The sequence below is a fragment of the Salvelinus fontinalis genome, unplaced genomic scaffold (assembly GCF_029448725.1).
Source record: "Salvelinus fontinalis isolate EN_2023a unplaced genomic scaffold, ASM2944872v1 scaffold_0157, whole genome shotgun sequence".
In the NCBI taxonomy this organism is placed as follows: Eukaryota; Metazoa; Chordata; class Actinopteri; order Salmoniformes; family Salmonidae; genus Salvelinus; species Salvelinus fontinalis.
This window is the reverse complement of record NW_026600366.1, coordinates 247501-273446: the sequence shown is the minus strand read 5'-3', so window position 1 is coordinate 273446 and position 25946 is coordinate 247501. Positions and strand designations below refer to the sequence as shown.

Genomic DNA, 25946 nt, shown 5'->3' with positions numbered 1-25946 from the left:
TGCAACTAGAAGTTAAATAAACCCCACCGCGCCTCCTGCAGTTGTGCTTAACCACATATCACAGTTGTATTGTCTCACCGAGCTACTTAAAGCGTCAATCAGCAGTTGTGCTTAACCACATATCACAGTTGTATTGTCTCACCGAGCTACTTAAAGCATCAATCAGCAGTTGTGCTTAACCACATATCACAGTTGTATTGTCTCACCGAGCTACTTTAAGCGCCAATCAGCAGTTGTGCTTAACCACATATCACAGTTGTATTGTCTCACCGAGCTACTTAAAGCGCCAATCAGCAGTTGTGCTTAACCACATATCACAGTTGTATTGTCTCACCGAGCTACTTAAAGCGACAATCAGCAGTTGTGCTTAACCACATATCACAGTTGTATTGTCTCACCGAGCTACTTAAAGCGCCAATCAGCAGTTGTGCTTAACCACATATCACAGTTGTATTGTCTCACCGAGCTACTTTAAGCGTCAATCAGCAGTTGTGCTTAACCACATATCACAGTTGTATTGTCTCACCGAGCTACTTTAAGTGCCAATCAGCAGTTGTGCTTAACCACATATCACAGTTGTATTGTCTCACCGAGCTACTTTAAGCGCCAATCAGCAGTTGTGCTTAACCACATATCACAGTTGTATTGTCTCACCGAGCTACTTAAAGCGTCAATCAGCAGTTGTGCTTAACCACATATCACAGTTGTATTGTCTCACCGAGCTACTTTAAGTGCCAATCAGCAGTTGTGCTTAACCACATATCACAGTTGTATTGTCTCACCGAGCTACTTTAAGCGCCAATCAGCAGTTGAAACAATAAGAAAGTGAACTCCCTGCCGCTGTTTTGCTAAAAAGCTGAGGGATAGGGCTAGAGAAATGTAACCCCTCTCAAATTCATAGACAGAGCCATGAAAAAAATGTTTTTAGCTGCCCCAGATTGTCACTTTAAGATGAATGCACTAACTGTAGGGAAGAGTGGGGTCCGTTGTTGCATCACTCCGTCAAAGGAAATATACTATTCTTTCTAACAAGGGTATCTACATATATTTCACAATGTTGTGTCTCTCTGGAAATAATCAGAATTCGTGTAAACATTACAGTTTAGGAAAGTGGTCTCTTGGCACAACTTACCCCGGGTATTGAGTAAGTTGAGCCGTGAGACAGGGTAAATTAAGATGCCTACACAATTCTGTACTTAATGAAATATTACCACTACCTTTTTAAAGGCATGTCTCTATTTTCCAAAGACAATTCAACACAATGACAATAGTTTTTTTTGTCTTTTATTCATTTTAAACACTTTTAACATAGGCCAGGCCTTGTTGTTACCTCATATCCCAGAGCCTGGGAAGAAAGCGCTTTCATTTGCTCATTTAAAATGGACTTGGAGTATGTACTGTACTGTGTGTCCATGGCAGTGATTGTTGGTGGAGTTGTTATTCTACTTTTGACCATGTGAGGGCAGCTTTGTCAAGCAACTACATCTACACCCACACCAGCCCTACCGAGAGAGACACAAATACAGTCACCTCTATGTCCTCTTGACCACCTGACAAACACCTCATCGAAAATCAAATCACATTTTATTTGTCACGTTTCATAAAAAACAGGTAACTAACAGTGAAATACTTATTTACGAGACCTTCTTCAACAATGCAGTTAAATAGATAAAACAAAATAATAGAAATAGATACAAGGAATAGATACACAGTAAATAACATGGCTATATATAGGGAGTACCAGGTAATAACATGGCTATATGCAGGGAGTACCAGGTAATAACATGGTTATATACAGGGAGTACCAGGTAATAACATGGCTATATACAGGGCGTACCAGGTAATAACATGGCTATATACAGGGAGTACCAGGTAATAACATGGTTATATACAGGGAGTACCAGGTAGTAACATGGTTATATACAGGGAGTACCAGGTAATAACATGGCTATATGCAGGGAGTACCAGGTAATAACATGGTTATATACAGGGAGTACCAGGTAATAACATGGCTATATACAGGGAGTACCAGGTAATGACATGGCTATATGCAGGGAGTACCTGGTAATAACATGGCTATATACAGGGAGTACCAGGTAATAACATGGCTATATACAGGGAGTACCAGGTAATGACATGGCTATATGCAGGGAGTACCAGGTAATAACATGGCTATATACAGGGAGTACCAGGTAATGACATGGCTATATGCAGGGAGTACCAGGTAATAACATGGTTATATACAGGGAGTACCATGTAATAACATGGCTATATACAGGGAGTACCAGGTAATGACATGGCTATATATATAGGGAGTACCAGTAGCGAGATGATGTGCAGGGGTACAAGGTAATTAAGGTAGCTACAGTATGGACATATAAGTAGGGGTAAAGAGAGGATGTGCAGGGGTACGAGGTAATTAAGGTAGCTACAGTATGGACATATAGGTAGGGGTAAAGAGATGATGTGCAGGGGTACAAGGTAATTTAGGTAGCTACAGTATGGACATATAAGTAGGGGTAAAGAGAGGATGTGCAGGGGTACGCGGTAATTAAGGTAGCTACAGTATAGACATATAGGTAGGGGTAAAGTGAATAGGTAACAGGATAGATAATAAGCAGCAGCGGGTAGCCATTTGATTAGCTACTATCTTCATCAGTCACTATCTTCATCAGTGTCCACCCCTCTCTCTGGCCATCTCCCATCAGATCAGTGTCCACCCCTCTCTCTGGCCATCTCCCATCAGATCAGTGTCCACCCCTCTCTCTGGCTATCTCCATCAGTGTCCACCCCTCTCTCTGGCCGTCTCCCATCAGATCAGTGTCCACCCCTCTCTCTGGCCATCTCCCATCAGATCAGTGTCCACCCCTCTCTCTGGCCATCTCCCATCAGATCAGTGTCCACCCCTCTCTCTGGCCATCTCCCATCAGATCAGTGTCCACCCCTCTCTGGCTATCTCCATCAGTGTCCACCCCTCTCTCTGGCCATCTCCCATCAGATCAGTGTCCATCCCTCTCTCTGGCCATCTCCCATCAGATCAGTGTCCACCCCTCTCTGGCTATCTCCATCAGTGTCCACCCCTCTCTCTGGCCATCTCCCATCAGATCAGTGTCCACCCCTCTCTCTGGCTATCTCCATCAGTGTCCACCCCTCTCTCTGGCCATCTCCCATCAGATCAGTGTCCACCCCTCTCTCTGGCCGTCTCCCATCAGATCAGTGTCCACCCCTCTCTGGCTATCTCCATCAGTGTCCACCCCTCTCTCTGGCCGTCTCCCATCAGATCAGTGTCCACCCCTCTCTCTGGCCATCTCCCATCAGATCAGTGTCCACCCCTCTCTCTGGCCATCTCCCATCAGATCAGTGTCCACCCCTCTCTCTGGCCATCTCCCATCAGATCAGTGTCCACCCCTCTCTCTGGCCGTCTCCCATCAGATCAGTGTCCACCCCTCTCTCTGGCCATCTCCCATCAGATCAGTGTCCACCCCTCTCTCTGGCCGTCTCCCATCAGATCAGTGTCCACCCCTCTCTCTGGCCATCTCCCATCAGATCAGTGTCCACCCCTCTCTCTGGCCATCTCCCATCAGATCAGTGTCCACCCCTCTCTCTGGCCGTCTCCCATCAGATCAGTGTCCATCCCTCTCTCTGGCCATCTCCCATCAGATCAGTGTCCACCCCTCTCTGGCTATCTCCATCAGTGTCCACCCCTCTCTCTGGCCATCTCCCATCAGATCAGTGTCCACCCCTCTCTCTGGCTATCTCCATCAGTGTCCACCCCTCTCTCTGGCCATCTCCCATCAGATCAGTGTCCACCCCTCTCTCTGGCCGTCTCCCATCAGATCAGTGTCCACCCCTCTCTGGCTATCTCCATCAGTGTCCACCCCTCTCTCTGGCCGTCTCCCATCAGATCAGTGTCCACCCCTCTCTCTGGCCATCTCCCATCAGATCAGTGTCCACCCCTCTCTCTGGCCATCTCCCATCAGATCAGTGTCCACCCCTCTCTCTGGCCGTCTCCCATCAGATCAGTGTCCACCCCTCTCTCTGGCCATCTCCCATCAGATCAGTGTCCACCCCTCTCTCTGGCCATCTCCCATCAGATCAGTGTCCACCCCTCTCTCTGGCCGTCTCCCATCAGATCAGTGTCCACCCCTCTATGGCAGGATGGTTTGGGAAACCTACTATAGTGTACTCTAATATACTGTACAGTAACATTGATGCAGTGTGTGGGGACTTTGATACACCCTCTGCTACGAGGGGCTTGTTGACGAGACAAGAACCCAAACGCTTTCATCCTTTTGTATTTCATTTTAGCAGAGCCGTTGGTGCCCTGGGCTAACGAGGACGTCTTTACAGAGCTCTTGCCCCAACTGTTAGGAGGTTCTCTCAACAGAATATCAGTGTTTACACTCAAATATACAGAACAGACTTGAATACATTCAGGACAACGTCTTCTGAACAGACTGTATTGTATAGCAAAGGGTTCTGTATGTTGTGGCTTTAAGAGATGTAGAGGAATGGAAGTCTGACCTGGCTGTTGGAAGTCTGGCCTGGCTGTTGGAAGTCTGGCCTGGCTGTTGGAAGTCTGGCCTGGCTGTTGGAAGTCTGGCCTGGCTGTTGGAAGTCTGGCCTGGCTGTTGGACCAGTGTCGGCCAGAGTTCAGTCAGTCATGGCTGAGATTGCAGAGGAGAGGAGCCCCAGACCAGACCTGGAAGGGGTATCTGGCCGGCATTCTCTAAATGTGTTGCCCACTTCTCCTCTGCTAGGCAGGCAAGGCAGGGGCATTTGGTTAGAAGTCTAGTTTCCACACAGCCAGCCAATTCACTAGCGTGGGCAGGCGGACATCTCACCACTCTTCATGCCAACCCAGTCCAGGCCAGAGTCAGGAACACCAACAGCCTTGACAGAGGAGGAATCACATCTGTCTCAGTCAGAAGAGTTCACACAGACCTGCTCAGCAGCATGGACAGAAACATTGCTCCAAACTACACACGGAAGGACGCACACAGACACACACACACACACACACACACACACACACACACACACACACACACACACACACACACACACACACACACACACACACTAGCTGATCTCTTGAATATAATGAGTCTCGATCAACATTCTCTGACTACAAAACACTCATGTTGAGTGTGGGTGGCTTCATAAAGCACCAAGCTCTCCTTTCTGAACCATTAAGAAGTGGTGAGTATTGGGTTTGTCCTCATTGGACTTTATTAAACAGTTGTTGCTACAGCCCTATCTGCAGCCCAACAAAGCTTTCATCTGTAGTCCAAAATACACTGTTAGGATGTAGGGAGGAAAAACACTGGTCCACTGTGTTCAGGCAGTCAACACACACATCACTTACCCATTACAGTGTTGACCGTACCATGGGTTTTACCCATTACAGTGTTGACCGTACCATGGGTTTTACCCATTACAATGTTGACCGCACCATGGGTTTTACCCATTACAGTGTTGACCGTGTCATGGGTTTTACCCATTACAGTGTTGACCGTACCATGGGTTTTACCCATTGCAGTGTTGACCGTGTCATGGGTTTTGCCCATTACAGTGTTGACAGTGTAACGATTTTACCCATTACAGTGTTGACCGTGTCACGGTTTTACCCATTACAGTGTTGACCATGTCATGGTTTTACCCATTACAGTGTTGACGGTGTCACGGTTTTACCCATTACAGTGTTGACCGTGTCATGGGTTTTACCCATTACAGTGTTGACCGCACCATGGTTTCACCCATTACAGTGTTGACCATGTCATGGTTTTACCCATTACAGTGTTGACTGTACCATGGGTTTTACCCATTACAGTGTTGACTGTACCATGGGTTTTACCCATTACAGTGTTGACCGTGTCCTGGGTTTTACCCATTGCAGTGTTGACCGTGTCATGGGTTTTACCCATTACAGTGTTGACCATGTCATGGTTTTACCCATTACAGTGTTGACCGTGTCATGGGTTTTACCCATTACTGTGTTGACCATGTCACGGTTTTACCCATTACAGTGTTGACCGTGTCATGGGTTTTACCCATTACAGTGTTGACCATGTCATGGTTTTACCCATTACAGTGTTGACCGTGTCATGGGTTTTACCCATTACAGTGTTGACCATGTCACGGTTTTACCCATTACAGTGTTGACCGTGTCATGGTTTTACCCATTACAGTGTTGACCATGTCATGGTTTTACCCATTACAGTGTTGACCGTGTCATGGGTTTTACCCATTACAGTGTTGACCATGTCACGGTTTTACCCATTACAGTGTTGACCGTGTCATGGGTTTTACCCATTACAGTGTTGACCATGTCATGGTTTTACCCATTACAGTGTTGACCGTGTCATGGGTTTTACCCATTACAGTGTTGACCATGTCACGGTTTTACCCATTACAGTGTTGACCGTGTCACGGTTTTACCCATTACAGTGTTGACCATGTCATGGTTTTACCCATTACGGTGTTGACCGTGTCATGGGTTTTACCCATTACAGTGTTGACCGTGTCATGGGTTTTACCCATTACAGTGTTGACCGTGTCATGGGTTTTACCCATTACAGTGTTGACCGTGCCATGGGTTTTACCCATTGCAGTGTTGACCGTGTCATGGGTTTTACCCATTACAGTGTTGACCGTGCCATGGTTTTACCCATTACAGTGTTGACCGTGTCCTGGGTTTTCCCCATTACAGTGTTGACCGTGTCCTGGGTTTTACCCATTACAGTGTTGACCGTGTCACGGTTTTACCCATTACAGTGTTCAACGTGTGCTGGGTTTTACCCATTACAGTGTTGAACGTGTCCTGGGTTTTACCCATTACAGTGTTGACCGTACCACGGTTTTACCCATTACAGTGTTGACCGTGTCACGGTTTTACCCATTACAGTGTTGACCGTGTCACGGTTTTTACCCACTACAGTGTTGACCATACCGCGGTTTTACCCATTACAGTGTTGACCGTGTCACGGTTTTACCCATTACAGTGTTGACCGTACCATGGGTTTTACCCATTACAGTGTTGACCGTACCATGGGTTTTACCCATTACAGTGTTGACCGTGTCCTGGGTTTTACCCATTACAGTGTTGACCGTGTCATGGGTTTTACCCATTAGTGTTGACCGTACCATGGGTTTTACCCATTACAGTGTTGACCGCACCATGGGTTTTACCCATTACAGTGTTGACCGTGTCATGGGTTTTACCCATTACAGTGTTGACCGTACCATGGGTTTTACCCATTGCAGTGTTGACCGTGTCATGGGTTTTACCCATTACAGTGTTGACAGTGTAACGATTTTACCCATTACAGTGTTGACCGCACCATGGGTTTTACCCATTACAGTGTTGACCGTGTCACGGTTTTACCCATTACAGTGTTGACCGTGTCATGGTTTTACCCATTAGTGTTGACCGTGTCATGGGTTTTACCCATTACAGTGTTGACCGTACCATTGGGTTTTACCCATTACAGTGTTGACCGCACCATGGGTTTTACCCATTACAGTGTTGACCGCACCATGGGTTTTACCCATTACAGTGTTGACCGCACCATGGGTTTTACCCATTACAGTGTTGACCGTACCATTGGGTTTTACCCATTACAGTGTTGACCGTACCATGGGTTTTACCCATTGCAGTGTTGACCGTGTCATGGGTTTTACCCATTTCAGTGTTGACAGTGTAACGGTTTTACCCATTACAGTGTTGACCGCACCATGGGTTTTACCCATTACAGTGTTGACCGTGTCACGGTTTTACCCATTACAGTGTTGACCGTGTCATGGTTTTACCCATTAGTGTTGACCGTGTCATGGGTTTTACCCATTACAGTGTTGACCGTACCATTGGGTTTTACCCATTACAGTGTTGACCGCACCATGGGTTTTACCCATTACAGTGTTGACCGCACCATGGGTTTTACCCATTACAGTGTTGACCGCACCATGGGTTTTACCCATTACAGTGTTGACCGTACCATTGGGTTTTACCCATTACAGTGTTGACCGTACCATGGGTTTTACCCATTACAGTGTTGACCGCACCATGGTTTCACCCATTACAGTGTTGACCGTGTCACGGTTTTACCCATTAGTGTTGACCATGTCATGGTTTTACCCATTACAGTGTTGACCGTGCCATTGTTTTACCCATTACAGTGTTGACCATGTCCTGGGTTTTACCCATTACAATGTTGACCGTGTCATGGTTTTACCCATTACAGTGTTGACCGTGTCATGGTTTTACCCATTACAGTGTTGACCGTACCATGGGTTTTACCCATTACAGTGTTGACCGTACCATGGGTTTTACCCATTACAATGTTGACCGCACCATGGGTTTTACCCATTACAGTGTTGACCGTGTCATGGGTTTTACCCATTACAGTGTTGACCGTACCATGGGTTTTACCCATTGCAGTGTTGACCGTGTCATGGGTTTTGCCCATTACAGTGTTGACAGTGTAACGATTTTACCCATTACAGTGTTGACCGTGTCACGGTTTTACCCATTACAGTGTTGACCATGTCATGGTTTTACCCATTACAGTGTTGACGGTGTCACGGTTTTACCCATTACAGTGTTGACCGTGTCATGGGTTTTACCCATTACAGTGTTGACCGCACCATGGTTTCACCCATTACAGTGTTGACCATGTCATGGTTTTACCCATTACAGTGTTGACTGTACCATGGGTTTTACCCATTACAGTGTTGACTGTACCATGGGTTTTACCCATTACAGTGTTGACCGTGTCCTGGGTTTTACCCATTGCAGTGTTGACCGTGTCATGGGTTTTACCCATTACAGTGTTGACCATGTCATGGTTTTACCCATTACAGTGTTGACCGTGTCATGGGTTTTACCCATTACTGTGTTGACCATGTCACGGTTTTACCCATTACAGTGTTGACCGTGTCATGGGTTTTACCCATTACAGTGTTGACCATGTCATGGTTTTACCCATTACAGTGTTGACCGTGTCATGGGTTTTACCCATTACAGTGTTGACCATGTCACGGTTTTACCCATTACAGTGTTGACCGTGTCATGGTTTTACCCATTACAGTGTTGACCATGTCATGGTTTTACCCATTACAGTGTTGACCGTGTCATGGGTTTTACCCATTACAGTGTTGACCATGTCACGGTTTTACCCATTACAGTGTTGACCGTGTCATGGGTTTTACCCATTACAGTGTTGACCATGTCATGGTTTTACCCATTACAGTGTTGACCGTGTCATGGGTTTTACCCATTACAGTGTTGACCATGTCACGGTTTTACCCATTACAGTGTTGACCGTGTCACGGTTTTACCCATTACAGTGTTGACCATGTCATGGTTTTACCCATTACGGTGTTGACCGTGTCATGGGTTTTACCCATTACGGTGTTGACCGTGTCATGGGTTTTACCCATTACAGTGTTGACCGTGTCATGGGTTTTACCCATTACAGTGTTGACCGTGCCATGGGTTTTACCCATTGCAGTGTTGACCGTGTCATGGGTTTTACCCATTACAGTGTTGACCGTGTCATGGTTTTACCCATTACAGTGTTGACCGTGTCATGGGTTTAACCAATTACAGTGTTGACCGTGTCATGGGTTTTACCCATTACAGTGTTGACCGTGTCATGGTTTTACCCATTACAGTGTTGACCATGTCACGGTTTTACCCATTACAGTGTTGACCATGTCATGGTTTTACCCATTACAGTGTTGACCGTGTCATGGGTTTTACCCATTACAGTGTTGACCATGTCATGGTTTTACCCATTACAGTGTTGACCGTGTCATGGGTTTTACCCATTACAGTGTTGACCATGTCACGGTTTTACCCATTACAGTGTTGACCGTGTCATGGGTTTTACCCATTACAGTGTTGACCATGTTATGGTTTTACCCATTACAGTGTTGACCATGTCACGGTTTTACCCATTACAGTGTTGACCGTGTCATGGGTTTTACCCATTACAGTGTTGACCATGTCATGGTTTTACCCATTACAGTGTTGACCGTGTCATGGGTTTTACCCATTACAGTGTTGACCGTGTCACGGTTTTACCCATTACAGTGTTGACCGTGTCATGGTTTTACCCATTACAGTGTTGACCATGTCATGGTTTTACCCATTACAGTGTTGACCGTGTCATGGGTTTTGCCCATTACAGTGTTGACCGTGTCATGGGTTTTACTCATTGCAGTGTTGACCGTGTCATGGGTTTTACCCATTACAGTGTTGACCGTGTCATGGGTTTTACCCATTACAGTGTTGACCGTGTCATGGTTTTACCCATTACAGTGTTGACCGTGTCATGGGATTAACCAATTACAGTGTTGACCGTGTCATGGGTTTTACTCATTACAGTGTTGACCGTGTCATGGGTTTTACCCATTACAGTATTGACCGTGTCATGGTTTTACCCATTACAGTGTTGACCGTGTCATGGGATTAACCAATTACAGTGTTGCCGTGTCATGGTTTTACCCATTACAGTGTTGACCATGTCACGGTTTTACCCATTACAGTGTTGACCGTGTCATGGGTTTACCCATTACAGTGTTGACCGTGTCATGGGTTTTACCCATTACAGTGTTGACCATGTCATGGGTTTTACCCATTACAGTGTTGAACGTGTCATTGTTTTACCAATTACAGTGTTGACCATGTCACGGTTTTACCCATTACAGTGTTGACCATGTCATGGTTTTACCCATTACAGTGTTGACCGTGTCATGGGTTTTACCCATTACAGTGTTGACCATGTCATGGTTTTACCCATTACAGTGTTGACTGTGTCATGGTTTTACCCATTACAGTGTTGACCATGTCATGGTTTTACCCATTACAGTGTTGACCGTGCCTTTGTTTTACCCATTACAGTGTTGACCGCACCATGGCTTTACCCATTACAGTGTTGACCGTACCATGGCTTTACCCATTACAGTGTTGACCGTGTCATGGGTTTTACCCATTACAGTGTTGACCGCGTCCTGGGTTTTACCCATTACAGTGTTGACCGTGTCACGGTTTTACCCATTACAGTGTTGACCGTGTCACGGTTTTACCCATTACAGTGTTGACCGTACCATGGGTTTTACCCATTACAGTGTTGACCGTGTCACGGTTTTACCCATTACAGTGTTGACCGCACAATGGGTTTTACCCATTACAGTGTTGACCGTGTAATGGTTTTACCCATTACAGTGTTGACCGTGTCATGGTTTTACCCATTACAGTGTTGACCGCACCATGGGTTTTACCCATTACAGTGTTGACCATGTCATGGTTTTACCCATTACAGTGTTGACCGTGTCATGGTTTTACCCATTACAGTGTTGACCGTGTCATGGTTTTACCCATTACAGTGTTGACCGCACCATGGGTTTCACCCATTACAGTGTTGACCGTGTCATGGGTTTTACCCATTACAGTGTTGACCGTACCATTGGGTTTTACCCATTACAGTGTTGACCGTGTCCTGGGTTTTACCCATTACAGTGTTGACCGCGTCATGGGTTTTACCCATTACAGTGTTGACCGTGCCATGGTTTTACCCATTACAGTGTTGACCGTGTCCTGGGTTTTCCCCATTACAGTGTTGACCGTGTCCTGGGTTTTCCCCATTACAGTGTTGACCGTGTCATGGGTTTTACCCATTACAGTGTTGACCGTACCATTGGGTTTTACCCATTACAGTGTTGACCGTGTCCTGGGTTTTACCCATTACAGTGTTGACCGCGTCATGGGTTTTACCCATTACAGTGTTGACCGTGCCATGGTTTTACCCATTACAGTGTTGACCGTGTCCTGGGTTTTCCCCATTACAGTGTTGACCGTGTCCTGGGATTTACCCATTACAGTGTTGACCGTGTCACGGTTTTACCCATTACAGTGTTCAACGTGTGCTGGGTTTTACCCATTACAGTGTTGAACGTGTCCTGGGTTTTACCCATTACAGTGTTGACCGTACCACGGTTTTACCCATTACAGTGTTGACCGTGTCACGGTTTTACCCATTACAGTGTTGACCGTGTCACGGTTTTTACCCACTACAGTGTTGACCATACCGCGGTTTTACCCATTACAGTGTTGACCGTGTCACGGTTTTACCCATTACAGTGTTGACCGTACCATGGGTTTTACCCATTACAGTGTTGACCGTACCATGGGTTTTACCCATTACAGTGTTGACCGTGTCCTGGGTTTTACCCATTACAGTGTTGACCGTGTCATGGGTTTTACCCATTAGTGTTGACCGTACCATGGGTTTTACCCATTACAGTGTTGACCGCACCATGGGTTTTACCCATTACAGTGTTGACCGTGTCATGGGTTTTACCCATTACAGTGTTGACCGTACCATGGGTTTTACCCATTGCAGTGTTGACCGTGTCATGGGTTTTACCCATTACAGTGTTGACAGTGTAACGATTTTACCCATTACAGTGTTGACCGCACCATGGGTTTTACCCATTACAGTGTTGACCGTGTCACGGTTTTACCCATTACAGTGTTGACCGTGTCATGGTTTTACCCATTAGTGTTGACCGTGTCATGGGTTTTACCCATTACAGTGTTGACCGTACCATTGGGTTTTACCCATTACAGTGTTGACCGCACCATGGGTTTTACCCATTACAGTGTTGACCGCACCATGGGTTTTACCCATTACAGTGTTGACCGCACCATGGGTTTTACCCATTACAGTGTTGACCGTACCATTGGGTTTTACCCATTACAGTGTTGACCGTACCATGGGTTTTACCCATTGCAGTGTTGACCGTGTCATGGGTTTTACCCATTTCAGTGTTGACAGTGTAACGGTTTTACCCATTACAGTGTTGACCGCACCATGGGTTTTACCCATTACAGTGTTGACCGTGTCACGGTTTTACCCATTACAGTGTTGACCGTGTCATGGTTTTACCCATTAGTGTTGACCGTGTCATGGGTTTTACCCATTACAGTGTTGACCGTACCATTGGGTTTTACCCATTACAGTGTTGACCGCACCATGGGTTTTACCCATTACAGTGTTGACCGCACCATGGGTTTTACCCATTACAGTGTTGACCGCACCATGGGTTTTACCCATTACAGTGTTGACCGTACCATTGGGTTTTACCCATTACAGTGTTGACCGTACCATGGGTTTTACCCATTACAGTGTTGACCGCACCATGGTTTCACCCATTACAGTGTTGACCGTGTCACGGTTTTACCCATTAGTGTTGACCATGTCATGGTTTTACCCATTACAGTGTTGACCGTGCCATTGTTTTACCCATTACAGTGTTGACCATGTCCTGGGTTTTACCCATTACAATGTTGACCGTGTCATGGTTTTACCCATTACAGTGTTGACCGTGTCATGGTTTTACCCATTACAGTGTTGACCGTGTCATGGTTTTACCCATTACAGTGTTGACCGTGTCGTGGTTTTACTATTAGGGTGTGTCCCAAATGACACACTATTCCCTGCACTGTACTCTACTTTTGACCATTTTGACAAATGTAGGGAACAGGGTACCATTTGAGGGACACCCTAAATCTCTGATAATAAATCAAATAATGTCTTCCCTTTACTCCTCCAATCATCACTACATTTATTATTATTACCAACAATTCTCTATTCATTAAGATAATGAAAGCTCTGCAATAGACTGTCAGCATGGGAGAGAGAGAACAAGAGAGGAGAGAGAACGAGAGAGGAGAGAGAGAACAAGAGATGAGAGAGAGAACGAGAGAGAACGAGAGAGGAGAGAACGAGAAGAGAGAGAACGAGAGAGGAGAGAGAACGAGAGAGGAGAGAGAACGAGAGAGGAGAGAGAACGAGAGAGGAGAGAGAACGAGAGGGGAGAGAACGAGAGGGGAGAGAACGAGAGGGGAGAGAACGAGAGGGGAGAGAACGAGAGGGGAGATAACGAGAGGGGAGATAACGAGAGGGGAGATAACGAGAGGGGAGATAACGAGAGGGGAGATAACGAGAGGGGAGATAACGAGAGGGGAGAGAGGGGAGATAACGAGAGGGGAGAGAGGGGAGAGACGAGAGAGAACGAGAGAGGAGAGAGAACGAGAGATGTGGGAGAACGAGAGAGGAGAGAGATGTGGGAGAACGAGAGAGGAGAGAGAGGAGAGAGAGGAGAGAGAACGAAAGGAGAGAGAATGAGAGAGGGACATACATAAGAGGAGAAGAGTGAGAAAGAACCATGAAGAACAATTGAGAAAGTGACAAAGAAAATGAAAAAAGAGAATGCATAAATTAGTCAGTCAGTGATGACTTGTGCAGTCTGATTGTAATTAGAGATCAAAGGAGTTCCCCTGCTGTGTCCGTCTGTCTGGCTGGTGTGGGTCCTCTAGAGTGGGCAGAGACTGGGTATGTGACTGGCAACCATAGCAACACCAGACAGTCTGCTGATGCCATCTACCCCTAGGCACCCTATTCCCTATATAGGGCACTACTTTTTTGGTTACCAGGGCCCTATAGGGAATAGGGTGCCGTTTGAGACGTATTCTCAGTCATAGCCACCTGCTATGGTAACAGAGGGGTTCTGAGACCAATCACAACCTGAGGGAAGACATTCACAATTCCTTCTCAATTCCTGTTAATATTCATGACAGAGTTGTGCAAGTGTCTGAGTTAGGTGCTAAGTCATATTCTATATTAGGATTAGTCCTCATTCATCCAAGTGTCTGAGTTAGGTGCTTAGTCATATCCCATTTTAGGATTGGTCCTCATTCATCCATATAGCTGGCAAGCAAGGAGAACCCAGCATCCTCAGATGAACTGAGACTAATCCTGTAGTTGAGGAAAGACTCGAATTTCAATTCAAAAGACACATTAATATTTATCAGAGAGTTGCACAAGTGTCCCCATTTGACCCTACGAGTGGTGAACACAGTAAGGAGCAACCTAACATTGCTCAGATGAACTTAGGCAGTGCCCCAAATACCACTATTGCCTTTATAGTGCACTTTTTTTGGGGGCCCCGCTGGCCCTGGTCAAAGGTAGCGCACTATATCAGGAACATTTGGGACGCACATTAAATAAATCACCAGGTCAATGTGTGAGGATATATGCAGCATCACATCATGTACCATAGAGACATTCTATTCATCTACCAACCAAAACGCTTCAACATGACAACATCAACACGTTGGTTTAGTATTAAAATATATTTGAGAAGTGATTCAAAATGAAGCAGTTGCATAGCAGATAAAAGAAACGAGCTGATGACGATGTGAAAACTATTTGGCAAATGATTTAAGGATGACGTTTGAAATCCATCTGGTTTCAGAAGAATTGACAGCTGTGACAGGGATCACTAGAGAAAGCAGTACCGGTACTGTAGACAACCTCCACAAGTCATGGTGGTTCACAGCTCAATGATTTACAAAAGTACCATTCAATTATATACATATGAAATGATCATTTTAGCATTTCTCTTTTCAATATCTAGTTTCATGTTTCACACACAGTCAATGGTCTACAATGACAATAAGATCCATTTTGAAATAAACTGTTTCAAAAAATTACACAGAAAAACAATTATGGCATAACACATACCAGCAACATTCTATATTATTAGCATTGAGCTAAAGTGGTTACATGTCAGATTAACAGAGCCCTGATTCATCTATCCACATACGTACTATTTCTGCACCCAAGATGGAAAAATGAAGGCAAATGATTTATTTCTTGTATAAAAATGAGAATATCTTCAGGTCCACTGTGTATTGGCACTTAGTCGAGCCAAAGCCTAACGTGTGTGAGAGCTCTAACTTGGTCCACCAGTTAGTTTCAGGGAGACATTGATGTCTCTGGTACAGTATGAATGGGCTTCATCTCTGAGTCCGTTTGGCTTGTTTTACTACTGTATAGGGGAGCGCTGACCCGGAATAGTGACACGGTCATCATGTGAAGTGGTTCAAGGCTGCTGCATCCTATTCCCCTGCATAATGCACTACACGGAGAACCCAAATCAAAAACACATCAACGACAAATACAAATCATGACAAAAACAAAGTGATTAACCAGTCAGAACTAGCCAATGGCAATGCAGATTACACAGTAAGCAACCAATCGATTAAACACAGGATATGACATCATGGAACACCCTGCTTCTTCGCTTCTAGAAACTTTTTAAAAACACAAATTAACAAACTTAGTTTTGCCCATCCATCCTTTTAAAAAATAATTTCATCTTGGTATGTAAAGCGTCTTTTGCATAAAGCCTGTGCCATAAAAATATATTTACATACAACACCACTCTCCTAACTCTGGTCTACTCTGGAGCACATTAAACATCTGATTACCTGTACAAGCTGTAAGTCATCAACACCAGGTTGTATATCATGGAACTGACAGGTATAGTTGCTATGGTTGGTCAGTGGTGGTATACTGTTTATCCTCCGTAGGCTGGGTTTACAGTCTGCTAGCCCACTCAGGGACTATACCGTAGGCTGGGTTTACAGTCTGCTAGCCCACTCAGGGACTATACCGTAGGCTGGGTTTACAGTCTGCTAGCCCACTCAGGGACTGTACTGAAGGGCCTTGCTCATTCAGAATATAGGATCCATAGAGTCAGAGAGAGAGAGGGAGACTGATGATTAGGGATCATCCTGTCCAACTTTGGTCCAGTAGCTCTGCTCCTTCACAAGTATTTTCGCCAAAACGCAATAGTTTCCCACAGTTTCTCATGTCTCTAGGGGGAAGAGATATGTGTAACTCTTCATGGTTGATACTGTAATAGTCTGAAGTCTGCCTCAGTCTCCGGTCTCCCTCATCTTGGTCTACAGAGTGGTCCCATAGCTCCTCCCCCTTTCTCTAGGGGTCAGAGGTTAAAGGTCGGTGACTTTGTTCTCGAGGGCGGCGGCTATCTGCTGCAGCCGCAGAGTCAGCTGTTTACTCTGGGCGGCTGGGTCCTCATCTAAAGACTGGATGATCTGGAGGGAGGGAGGGAGGGAGGGAGGGAGGGAGGGAGGGAGGGAGGGAGGGAGGGAGGGAGGGAGGGAGATGAGAGAGGACAGAAGAGACAGTCGTGAACAGATTTTCCTACAACAGCAAGTGACATCAATTTGTCTAATTTCCTACAGGACGTAGAGACAATGCAGAGGTAGTCAACCAAGTGGATAGCGCCTTCAAACAAGGAAGTGAGTCCTAAGGTTCTTAACCAAGTGGATAGGGACTTCAAACCACCAAACAAGGAAGTGAGTCCTAAGGTTCTTAACCAAGTGGATAGGGACTTCAAACCACCAAACAAGGAAGTGAGTCCTAAGGATCTTAACCAAGTGGATAGGGCCTTCAAACCACCAAACAAGGAAGTGAGTCCTAAGGATCTTAACCAAGTGGATAGGGCCTTCAAACCACCAAACAAGGAAGTGAGTCCTAAGGTTTTTACCCCGTCATAGTATTTGCTGGCATACTGGTAGAGCTGGTGCAAGGCCGCCTGGGTATTCAGCGTGTCTGTGTGTTCCTGGAGAGCACAAAGAAGGAAGGATGAACCTTATTGTTGTATTCTGATGATGCAATAGAAGACTGCCCACACACAAGCACAAACAGATGTGAGGTCACGTGTACGTACCCTGGACACCTCAGCCAGGTGTGTGTTCATGTCCTGGTCACTGACTGGAACCATCTGCTTGATTCCCTTGTAGTAACTGAGGAGAGACAGAATGATAGAGAGATGAGATGTCTGACTGGCTGCCAGGTCCTACCAACCTATCCCCTGTGTTGTTTCTGATGCACTAGAAGAGACAGTAGTACTTCCGGTGTGTTCTGACTGCAACCTATTCTCTATATCGGCCATGAGTACTGCAGTATCGGCTCATTTGATAGGCAGTCAATCATGAAAAGGGATGAATATGAGAGAACTCACTCGTCCACCATCTTCTTATAGGTGGAGATCTCCTTTGCATAGAGCAGCTTGTTGCTGGGAGATTCCCGGGTCAGTTTGTGTTCCGTCTTGGTGCAGGCGTCCATGAAGGTCTGAGCGATGACGGACAGCGACGCGTCCACCACCTCCGTCACGTGCACGTCAAAGATGAAGTGAGGGTTCTTCAGGATGTTCACCCAGAAACGCATGGGCAGGCTGGGGATAGAGAACACACACATTGGTATACATACCACACCGCACAGAGCAACCCAGCATGAGAGCAAGGTGAAACCGTTGCAGGCTATCCATACTAAAAGCCAACTCCGTCCCATCTAATTTAACAAGATAACAGATCCCTTTTCCTTCTGCCTCACAGACAAACTGAGTCACTCAAACCCAGACATCTTCTCTCAACCCAGGAAAGCACAACTCAACAGGTGTGAGTAAGGCTGAATAAAGCCTAATAAATCAGCCTCAGTCCAAAAAGAGATCCTGTTACAGTGGTGTGACCCTCCTCCTTACAGAAGGACTAGTGCTGTGTTATTAAAACGCTGACTGGATGAGTCTGCATCTGATCTCCATCTACCTCTGAATCAGCCTCGGCCCAGTCAATTCCTAATGACTCTACGGTCTGTCTTTGTGTGTGTGTGTGTGTGTGTGTGTGTGTGTGTGTGTGTGTGTGTGTGTGTGTGTGTGTGTCTTTGTGTGTGTGTCTTTGTGTGTGTGTGTGTCTGTGAGAGAGAGTGTGTGAGTCTTATCCTCCAGGTAACCTCGGGGTACACCGAGCTACAGCCTCTTTAAGAATTTATATTTGTTTGCTGGATGCTCACTCTCAAGGTCTTACGTTCTGTTCTCTACCTCTATCTCAGTCTCTTTCCTCTCCGTCCCCTCTTGCCAGCTCAGCTTCACACCTGCTCTAACCCCTACAAACCTCTTGTTGACTGGAGACCAGGCCTGGGGAACATTATCCAAGGATACTGGAGTATAATTATCAAGCCTTTTTAGCTGCATCACATATCACATTCACTGAAAGCCCTCATCTAATTGGCTTGCTGATATCCCCTCTTGCTGATATGCGGGAGAGGGGTGGGAGAGATAGAGAGAGGGAGAGAGAGAAAGGGAGAGGGAGGGAGAGAGAGAGAGAGAGAGGGTTAGTAAGTGTGTGAAACAGGAGACTTCTAGGAAGGGACTGAGAATGGAGAGAGGAGAGAAACAGGGGAAGAAAGAGAGTGAGTGAAAGAGGAGACGATGGATAGTGAGAGAGATGTCCCTAGAGTCTAATGAATTCAGTCTACAGCTCTTACTCTGCCACTCATCCCCACCTGTCAATCCAATATACATCACAAGCAGTATCAATATTTAATAGCTCCCACCAACAGGAGTTCAATAATTCACTCTGATAACTTCCAGGGGTTTCAGGGGAGTTAGGACAGTCAGACCCTAGGACTACAACATGGTAAGGAGGAGTCAGACCCTAGGACTACAACATGGTAAGGAGGAGTCAGACCCTAGGACTACAACACGGTAAGGAGGAGTCAGACCCTAGGACTACAACACGGTAAGGAGGAGTCAGACCCTAGGACTACAACACGGTAAGGAGGAGTCAGACCCTAGGACTACAACACGGTAAGGAGGAGTCAGACCCTAGGACTACAACACGGTAAGGAGGAGTCAGACCCTAGGACTACAACACGGTGAGGAGGAGTCAGACCCTAGGACTACAACATGGTAAGGAGGAGTCAGACCCTAGGACTACAACATGGTAAGGAGGAGTCAGACCCTAGGACTACAACATGGTAAGGAGGAGTCAGACCCTAGGACTACAACACGGTAAGGAGGAGTCAGACCCTAGGACTACAACACGGTAAGGACTGTCAGACCCTAGGACTACAACATGGTAAGGACTGTCAGACCCTAGGACTACAACACGGTAAGGAGGAGTCAGACCCTAGGACTACAACATGGTAAGGAGGAGTCAGACCCTAGGACTACAACATGGTAAGGACTGTCAGACCCTAGGACTACAACATGGTGAGGAGGAGTCAGACCCTAGGACTACAACACGGTAAGGACTGTCAGACCCTAGGACTACAACATGGTAAGGAGGAGTCAGACCCTAGGACTACAACATGGTAAGGAGGAGTCAGACCCTAGGACTACAACATGGTAAGAAGGAGTCAGACCCTAGGACTACAACACGGTGAGGAGGAGTCAGACCCTAGGACTACAACATGGTAAGGAGGAGTCAGACCCTAGGACTACAACATGGTAAGGAGGAGTCAGACCCTAGGACTACAACATGGTAAGGAGGAGTCAGACCCTAGGACTACAACACGGTAAGGAGGAGTCAGACCCTAGGACTACAACACGGTAAGGACTGTCAGACCCTAGGACTACAACATGGTAAGGACTGTCAGACCCTAGGACTACAACACGGTAAGGAGGAGTCAGACCCTAGGACTACAACATGGTAAGGACTGTCAGACCCTAGGACTACAACATGGTGAGGAGGAGTCAGACCCTAGGACTACAACACGGTAAGGAGGAGTCAGACCCTAGGACTACAACACGGTAAGGACTGTCAGACCCTAGGACTACAACATGGTAAGGACTGTCAGACCCTAGGACTACAACATGGTAAGGAGGAGTCAGACCCTAGGACTACAACACGGTAAGGAGGAGTCAGACCCTAGGACTACAACACGGTAAGGACTGTCAGACCCTAGGACTACAACATGGTAAGGACTGTCAGACCCTAGGACTACAACACGGTAAGGAGGAGTCAGACCCTAGGACTACAACATGGTAAGGAGGAGTCAGACCCTAGGACTACAACATGGTAAGGAGGAGTCAGACCCTAGGACTACAACATGGTGAGGAGGAGTCAGACCCTAGGACTACAACACGGTAAGGACTGTCAGACCCTAGGACTACAACATGGTAAGGAGGAGTCAGACCCTAGGACTACAACATGGTAAGGAGGAGTCAGACCCTAGGACTACAACATGGTAAGGAGGAGTCAGACCCTAGGACTACAACACGGTGAGGAGGAGTCAGACCCTAGGACTACAACATGGTAAGGAGGAGTCAGACCCTAGGACTACAACATGGTAAGGAGGAGTCAGACCCTAGGACTACAACATGGTAAGGAGGAGTCAGACCCTAGGACTACAACACGGTAAGGAGGAGTCAGACCCTAGGACTACAACACGGTAAGGACTGTCAGACCCTAGGACTACAACATGGTAAGGACTGTCAGACCCTAGGACTACAACACGGTAAGGAGGAGTCAGACCCTAGGACTACAACATGGTAAGGAGGAGTCAGACCCTAGGACTACAACATGGTGAGGAGGAGTCAGACCCTAGGACTACAACACGGTAAGGAGGAGTCAGACCCTAGGACTACAACACGGTAAGGACTGTCAGACCCTAGGACTACAACATGGTAAGGACTGTCAGACCCTAGGACTACAACATGGTAAGGAGGAGTCAGACCCTAGGACTACAACACGGTAAGGAGGAGTCAGACCCTAGGACTACAACATGGTAAGGAGGAGTCAGACCCTAGGACTACAACATGGTGAGGAGGAGTCAGACCCTAGGACTACAACACGGTAAGGACTGTCAGACCCTAGGACTACAACATGGTAAGGAGGAGTCAGACCCTAGGACTACAACATGGTAAGGAGGAGTCAGACCCTAGGACTACAACACGGTAAGGAGGAGTCAGACCCTAGGACTACAACACGGTAAGGAGGAGTCAGACCCTAGGACTACAACATGGTAAGGAGGAGTCAGACCCTAGGACTACAACATGGTGAGGAGGAGTCAGACCCTAGGACTACAACACGGTAAGGACTGTCAGACCCTAGGACTACAACATGGTAAGGACTGTCAGACCCTAGGACTACAACATGGTAAGGAGGAGTCAGACCCTAGGACTACAACACGGTAAGGAGGAGTCAGACCCTAGGACTACAACACGGTAAGGAGGAGTCAGACCCTAGGACTACAACATGTAAGGAGGAGTCAGACCCTAGGACTACAACATGGTGAGAAGCAGTCAAGTGTAGAAGAAGGTTGGAGGTACTGAACTATTGTGTGTATACAGTGTGCATATCTGTGCGTGTGGTTACGTGCATGCATGTGTGTGTATACGCGCGTGTGTACAGTGTTCATATGCGTGTGTGTGTGTGTGTGTGTGTGTGTGTGTGTGTGTGTACCTGTTGGTCTTCCAAATATGGACGGTCTCCTCCTCAACGTTGTCGTGTTTCAGAGCCTGCTCATCCAGGAAGTCAAAGAAGTATTTAACAGCAGGAGGAACCACCGCTCCGGAACACAACACACTGCGGAAGAAATCATCCACAAACTGCTGCAGAGTACCCTGCAACACACCGAGGACACACACACATTAGGACACACACAGTTGGACATATCCACAGCGACTTCATCTTAAGACAGCTAGGTGGGACAACCACATATATCAGCTAGTCAGTAGACAGTACCTGACTGACACGGATAAAACATCAGCTCACATTAAGTCCAACCAATCAGTGCGTCTCCTGTCCACCCACCCAATCAGTGCGTCTCCCGTCCACCCACCCAATCAGTGGGTCTCCCGTCCACCCACCCAATCAGTGGGTCTCCCGTCCACCCACCCAATCAGTGGGTCTCCCGTCCACCCACCCAATCAGTGGGTCTCCCGTCCACCCACCCAATCAGTGGGTCTCCCGTCCACCCACCCAATCAGTGGGTCTCCTGTCCACCCACCCAATCAGTGCGTCTCCTGTCCACCCACCCAATCAGTGCGTCTCCTGTCCACCCACCCAATCAGTGCGTCTCCTGTCCACCCACCCACCCAATCAGTGCGTCTCCTGTCCACCCACCCAATCAGTGCTACATCTTCTACATGTTCCGGGTCAAATCAGTAATGTAGGAGTAATGTAGGAGTAATGTGGGAGTAATGTAGGAGTAATTATGTACTGTGCTAAAGGTGTTATAACCTTATTACAACTGCTATACGTAGTGCTATAACAGCTGTAGGTAGTGTAGTTATCATACTGACTAACCTTGACAGAGAGCAGTCGTGTCAGGTAGATCTCAGCGATGGCTTTAGTCGTGGCCTTGGCCTTCAAACTTCCTCTCTTAGATTTGACCTCATCCAGCTCGTCTGCTGGCCGCACCAGGTGGAACACCTTGTCATCTTCCAACAGGGCGTTTTCTACAGGGACACCAGGGACATGTTCAGTGGGCATCAAACGGAAGACAACAGACTCAAACAGGGTGGGACACCTTAAATCTTTTTTGTTTCCTCATGCAAAATGTTTGGCCATAATGAACACGACCCAAAGTTGAGAAGTTTTTCCAAGATGCTGATCTTAGGTCAGTAGTGCATTACCCACCCTGATAGTTAAGGTTAGGATTGGAGGACAGGTAGGCTGATCCTAGATCTGTGCCTAGGGATAACATACTGAGGATATAATAAAAATCGGACTCACTTTCTTCATGGCTGTCCTGGTTCTGGTGGAACTGGCGATGGGTGTGAAGCACTCTGGACAGCACCAGCGTGGCATTGTCTCTCACCTGAAACACACCGTACCAGTTAACACCGTACCACATATAGTTAACACCGTACCACATATAGTTAACACCGTACCACATATAGTTAACACCGTACCACATATAGTTAACACCGTACCACATATAGTTAACACCGTACCACATATAGTTAACACCGTACCACATATAGTTAACACCGTACCACATATAGTTAACACCGTACCACATATAGTTAACACCGTACCACATATAGTTAACACCGTACCACATATAGTTAACACCGTACCACATATAGTTAACACCGTACCACATATAGTTAACACAGTACCACATATAGTTAACACAGTACCACATATAGTTAACACAGTACCACATATAGTTAACACAGTACCACATATAGTTAACACAGTACCACATATAGTTAACACAGTACCACATATAGTTAACACAGTACCACATATAGTTAACACAGCACAGTACCACATTCAGTTAACACAGCACAGTACCACATTCAGTTAACACAGCACAGTACCACATATAGTTAACACAGCACAGTACCACATATAGTTAACACAGCACAGTACCACATATAGTTAACACAGCACAGTACCACATATAGTTAACACAGTACCACATATAAACACAGCAAAAAAGTAAACGTCCCTTTTTCAGGACCCTGTCTTTCAAAGATAATTCGTAAAAATCCAAATAGATTCCCAGTTCTTCATTGTAAAGGGTTTAAACACTGTTTCCCATGCATGTTCAATGAACCATAAACAATTAATGAACATGCACCTGTGGAACGGATGCTAAGACACTAACAGTTTACAAACGGTAGGCAATTAAGGTCAATGTTATGAAAACTTAGGACACTAAAGAGGCTTTTCTACTGACTCTGAAAAACACCAAAAGAAAGATGCCCAGGGTCCCTGCTCATCTGCGTGAACGTGCCTTAGGCATGCTGCAAGGAGGCATGAGGACTGCAGATGTGGCCAGGGCAATACATTGCAATGTCCGTACTGTGAGACGCCTAAGACAGCGCTACAGGGAGACAGGACGGACAGCTGATCGTCCTCGCAGTGACAGACCACGTGTAACAACACCTGCACAGGATCGGTACAGCCGAACATCACACCTGCGGGACAGGTACAGGATGGCAACAACAACTGCCCGAGTTACACCAGGAACGTACAATCGCTCCATCAGTGCTCAGACTGTCCGCAATAGGCTGAGAGAGGCTGGACTGAGGGCCTGTAGGCCTATTGTAAGGCAGGTCCTCACCAAACATCACCGGCAACAACGTCACCTATGGGCACAAACCCACCGTCGCTGGACCTGACAGGACTGGCAAAAAGTGTTCTTCACTGACAAATTGCGGTTTCGTCATGGTCTGGTGCGGTGTGTCACAGCATCATCGGACCGAGCTTGTTGTCATTGTAGGCAATCTCAACACTGTGCATTACAGATAAGACAACCTCCTCCCTCATGTGTCATTATTTGAACCATTTTAGAATAAGTCAAGGGGTCTGAATACTTTCTGTATAGTTAACACAGTACAGAAACATATAGTTTGAGTTTCAAATAGTTCCATTAAACTGTGAAAAAGCAAAACCCAAGATTTCAATGGAATATCTGGCATGCTGAACTCTGAAGCCCAGAAACACTTCAATGTTAATGAATAAAGCCAGCCCTGATAGATATTAACTACACAGTACGCATAGAGGCTATTCAGAGAGAACACGAATACAAGGCTGAAGTCCTCAGACAGCCACTCACGTTGTAATGTGCCAGGGTGTTGAGTCTCTTCCACCTGCCCTCCTTCTGTGATGTCAGGTCCATGTCTGACAGGATCTGCCCTGTAGAGCCAGGCCGCCACTCTGTGGACGGGGTGGGAAGTGCACCTTAAACATTAGCATATTACTGAAAGGTGCAGTTGAAGATCGGACGTTTACATATACCTTAGCCAAATACATTTAAACTCCATTTTTCACAATTCCTGACATTTAATGCTAGTAAACATTCCTTGTCTTAGGTCAGTTAAGATCCCCACTTTATTTTAAGAATGTGAAATGTCAGAATAAGAGAGAGAATGATTTATTTCAGCTTTTATTTCTTTCATCACATTCCCAGTGGGTCAGAAGTTGACATACACTCAATTAGTATTTGGTAGCATTGCCTTTAAATTGTTTAACTTGGGTCAAATGTTTCAGGTAGCCTTCCACAAGCTTCCCACAATAAGTTGGGAGAATTTTGGCCCATTCCTCCTGACAGAGCTGGTGTAAGTTCTACCCACAAATTTTCTATAGGATTGAGGTCAGGGCTTTGTAATGGCCACTAATACCTTGACTTCGTTGTCCTTAAGCCATTTTGCCACAACTTTGGAAGTATGCTTGGGGTCATTGTCCATTTGGAAGATCCATTTGCGACCAAGCTTTAACTTCCTGACTGATGTCTTGAGAAGTTGCTTCAATATATCCACATCAT

At 46.3% G+C, this 25946-nt stretch overlaps 1 protein-coding gene across 1 annotated transcript in view; it reads right to left on the bottom strand.

The window, feature by feature from the left end:
- Positions 1–15187: 15187 nt before the first annotated feature.
- The window catches only part of LOC129843743 (plexin-B2-like), a 236792-nt gene continuing 226033 nt past the window's right edge, over positions 15188–25946 (bottom strand). Inside the window, exons 31-38 of the mRNA XM_055912322.1 lie at positions 25239–25339; positions 23402–23486; positions 22973–23124; positions 22127–22287; positions 17905–18117; positions 17611–17686; positions 17428–17502; positions 15188–16972 (exon numbers count right to left, since the gene is read on the bottom strand). Of these exons, the coding sequence (XP_055768297.1) occupies positions 16868–16972; positions 17428–17502; positions 17611–17686; positions 17905–18117; positions 22127–22287; positions 22973–23124; positions 23402–23486; positions 25239–25339 (968 nt within the window). The 3' untranslated portion in view covers positions 15188–16867. The remainder of the gene's footprint in view (positions 16973–17427; positions 17503–17610; positions 17687–17904; positions 18118–22126; positions 22288–22972; positions 23125–23401; positions 23487–25238; positions 25340–25946) is intronic.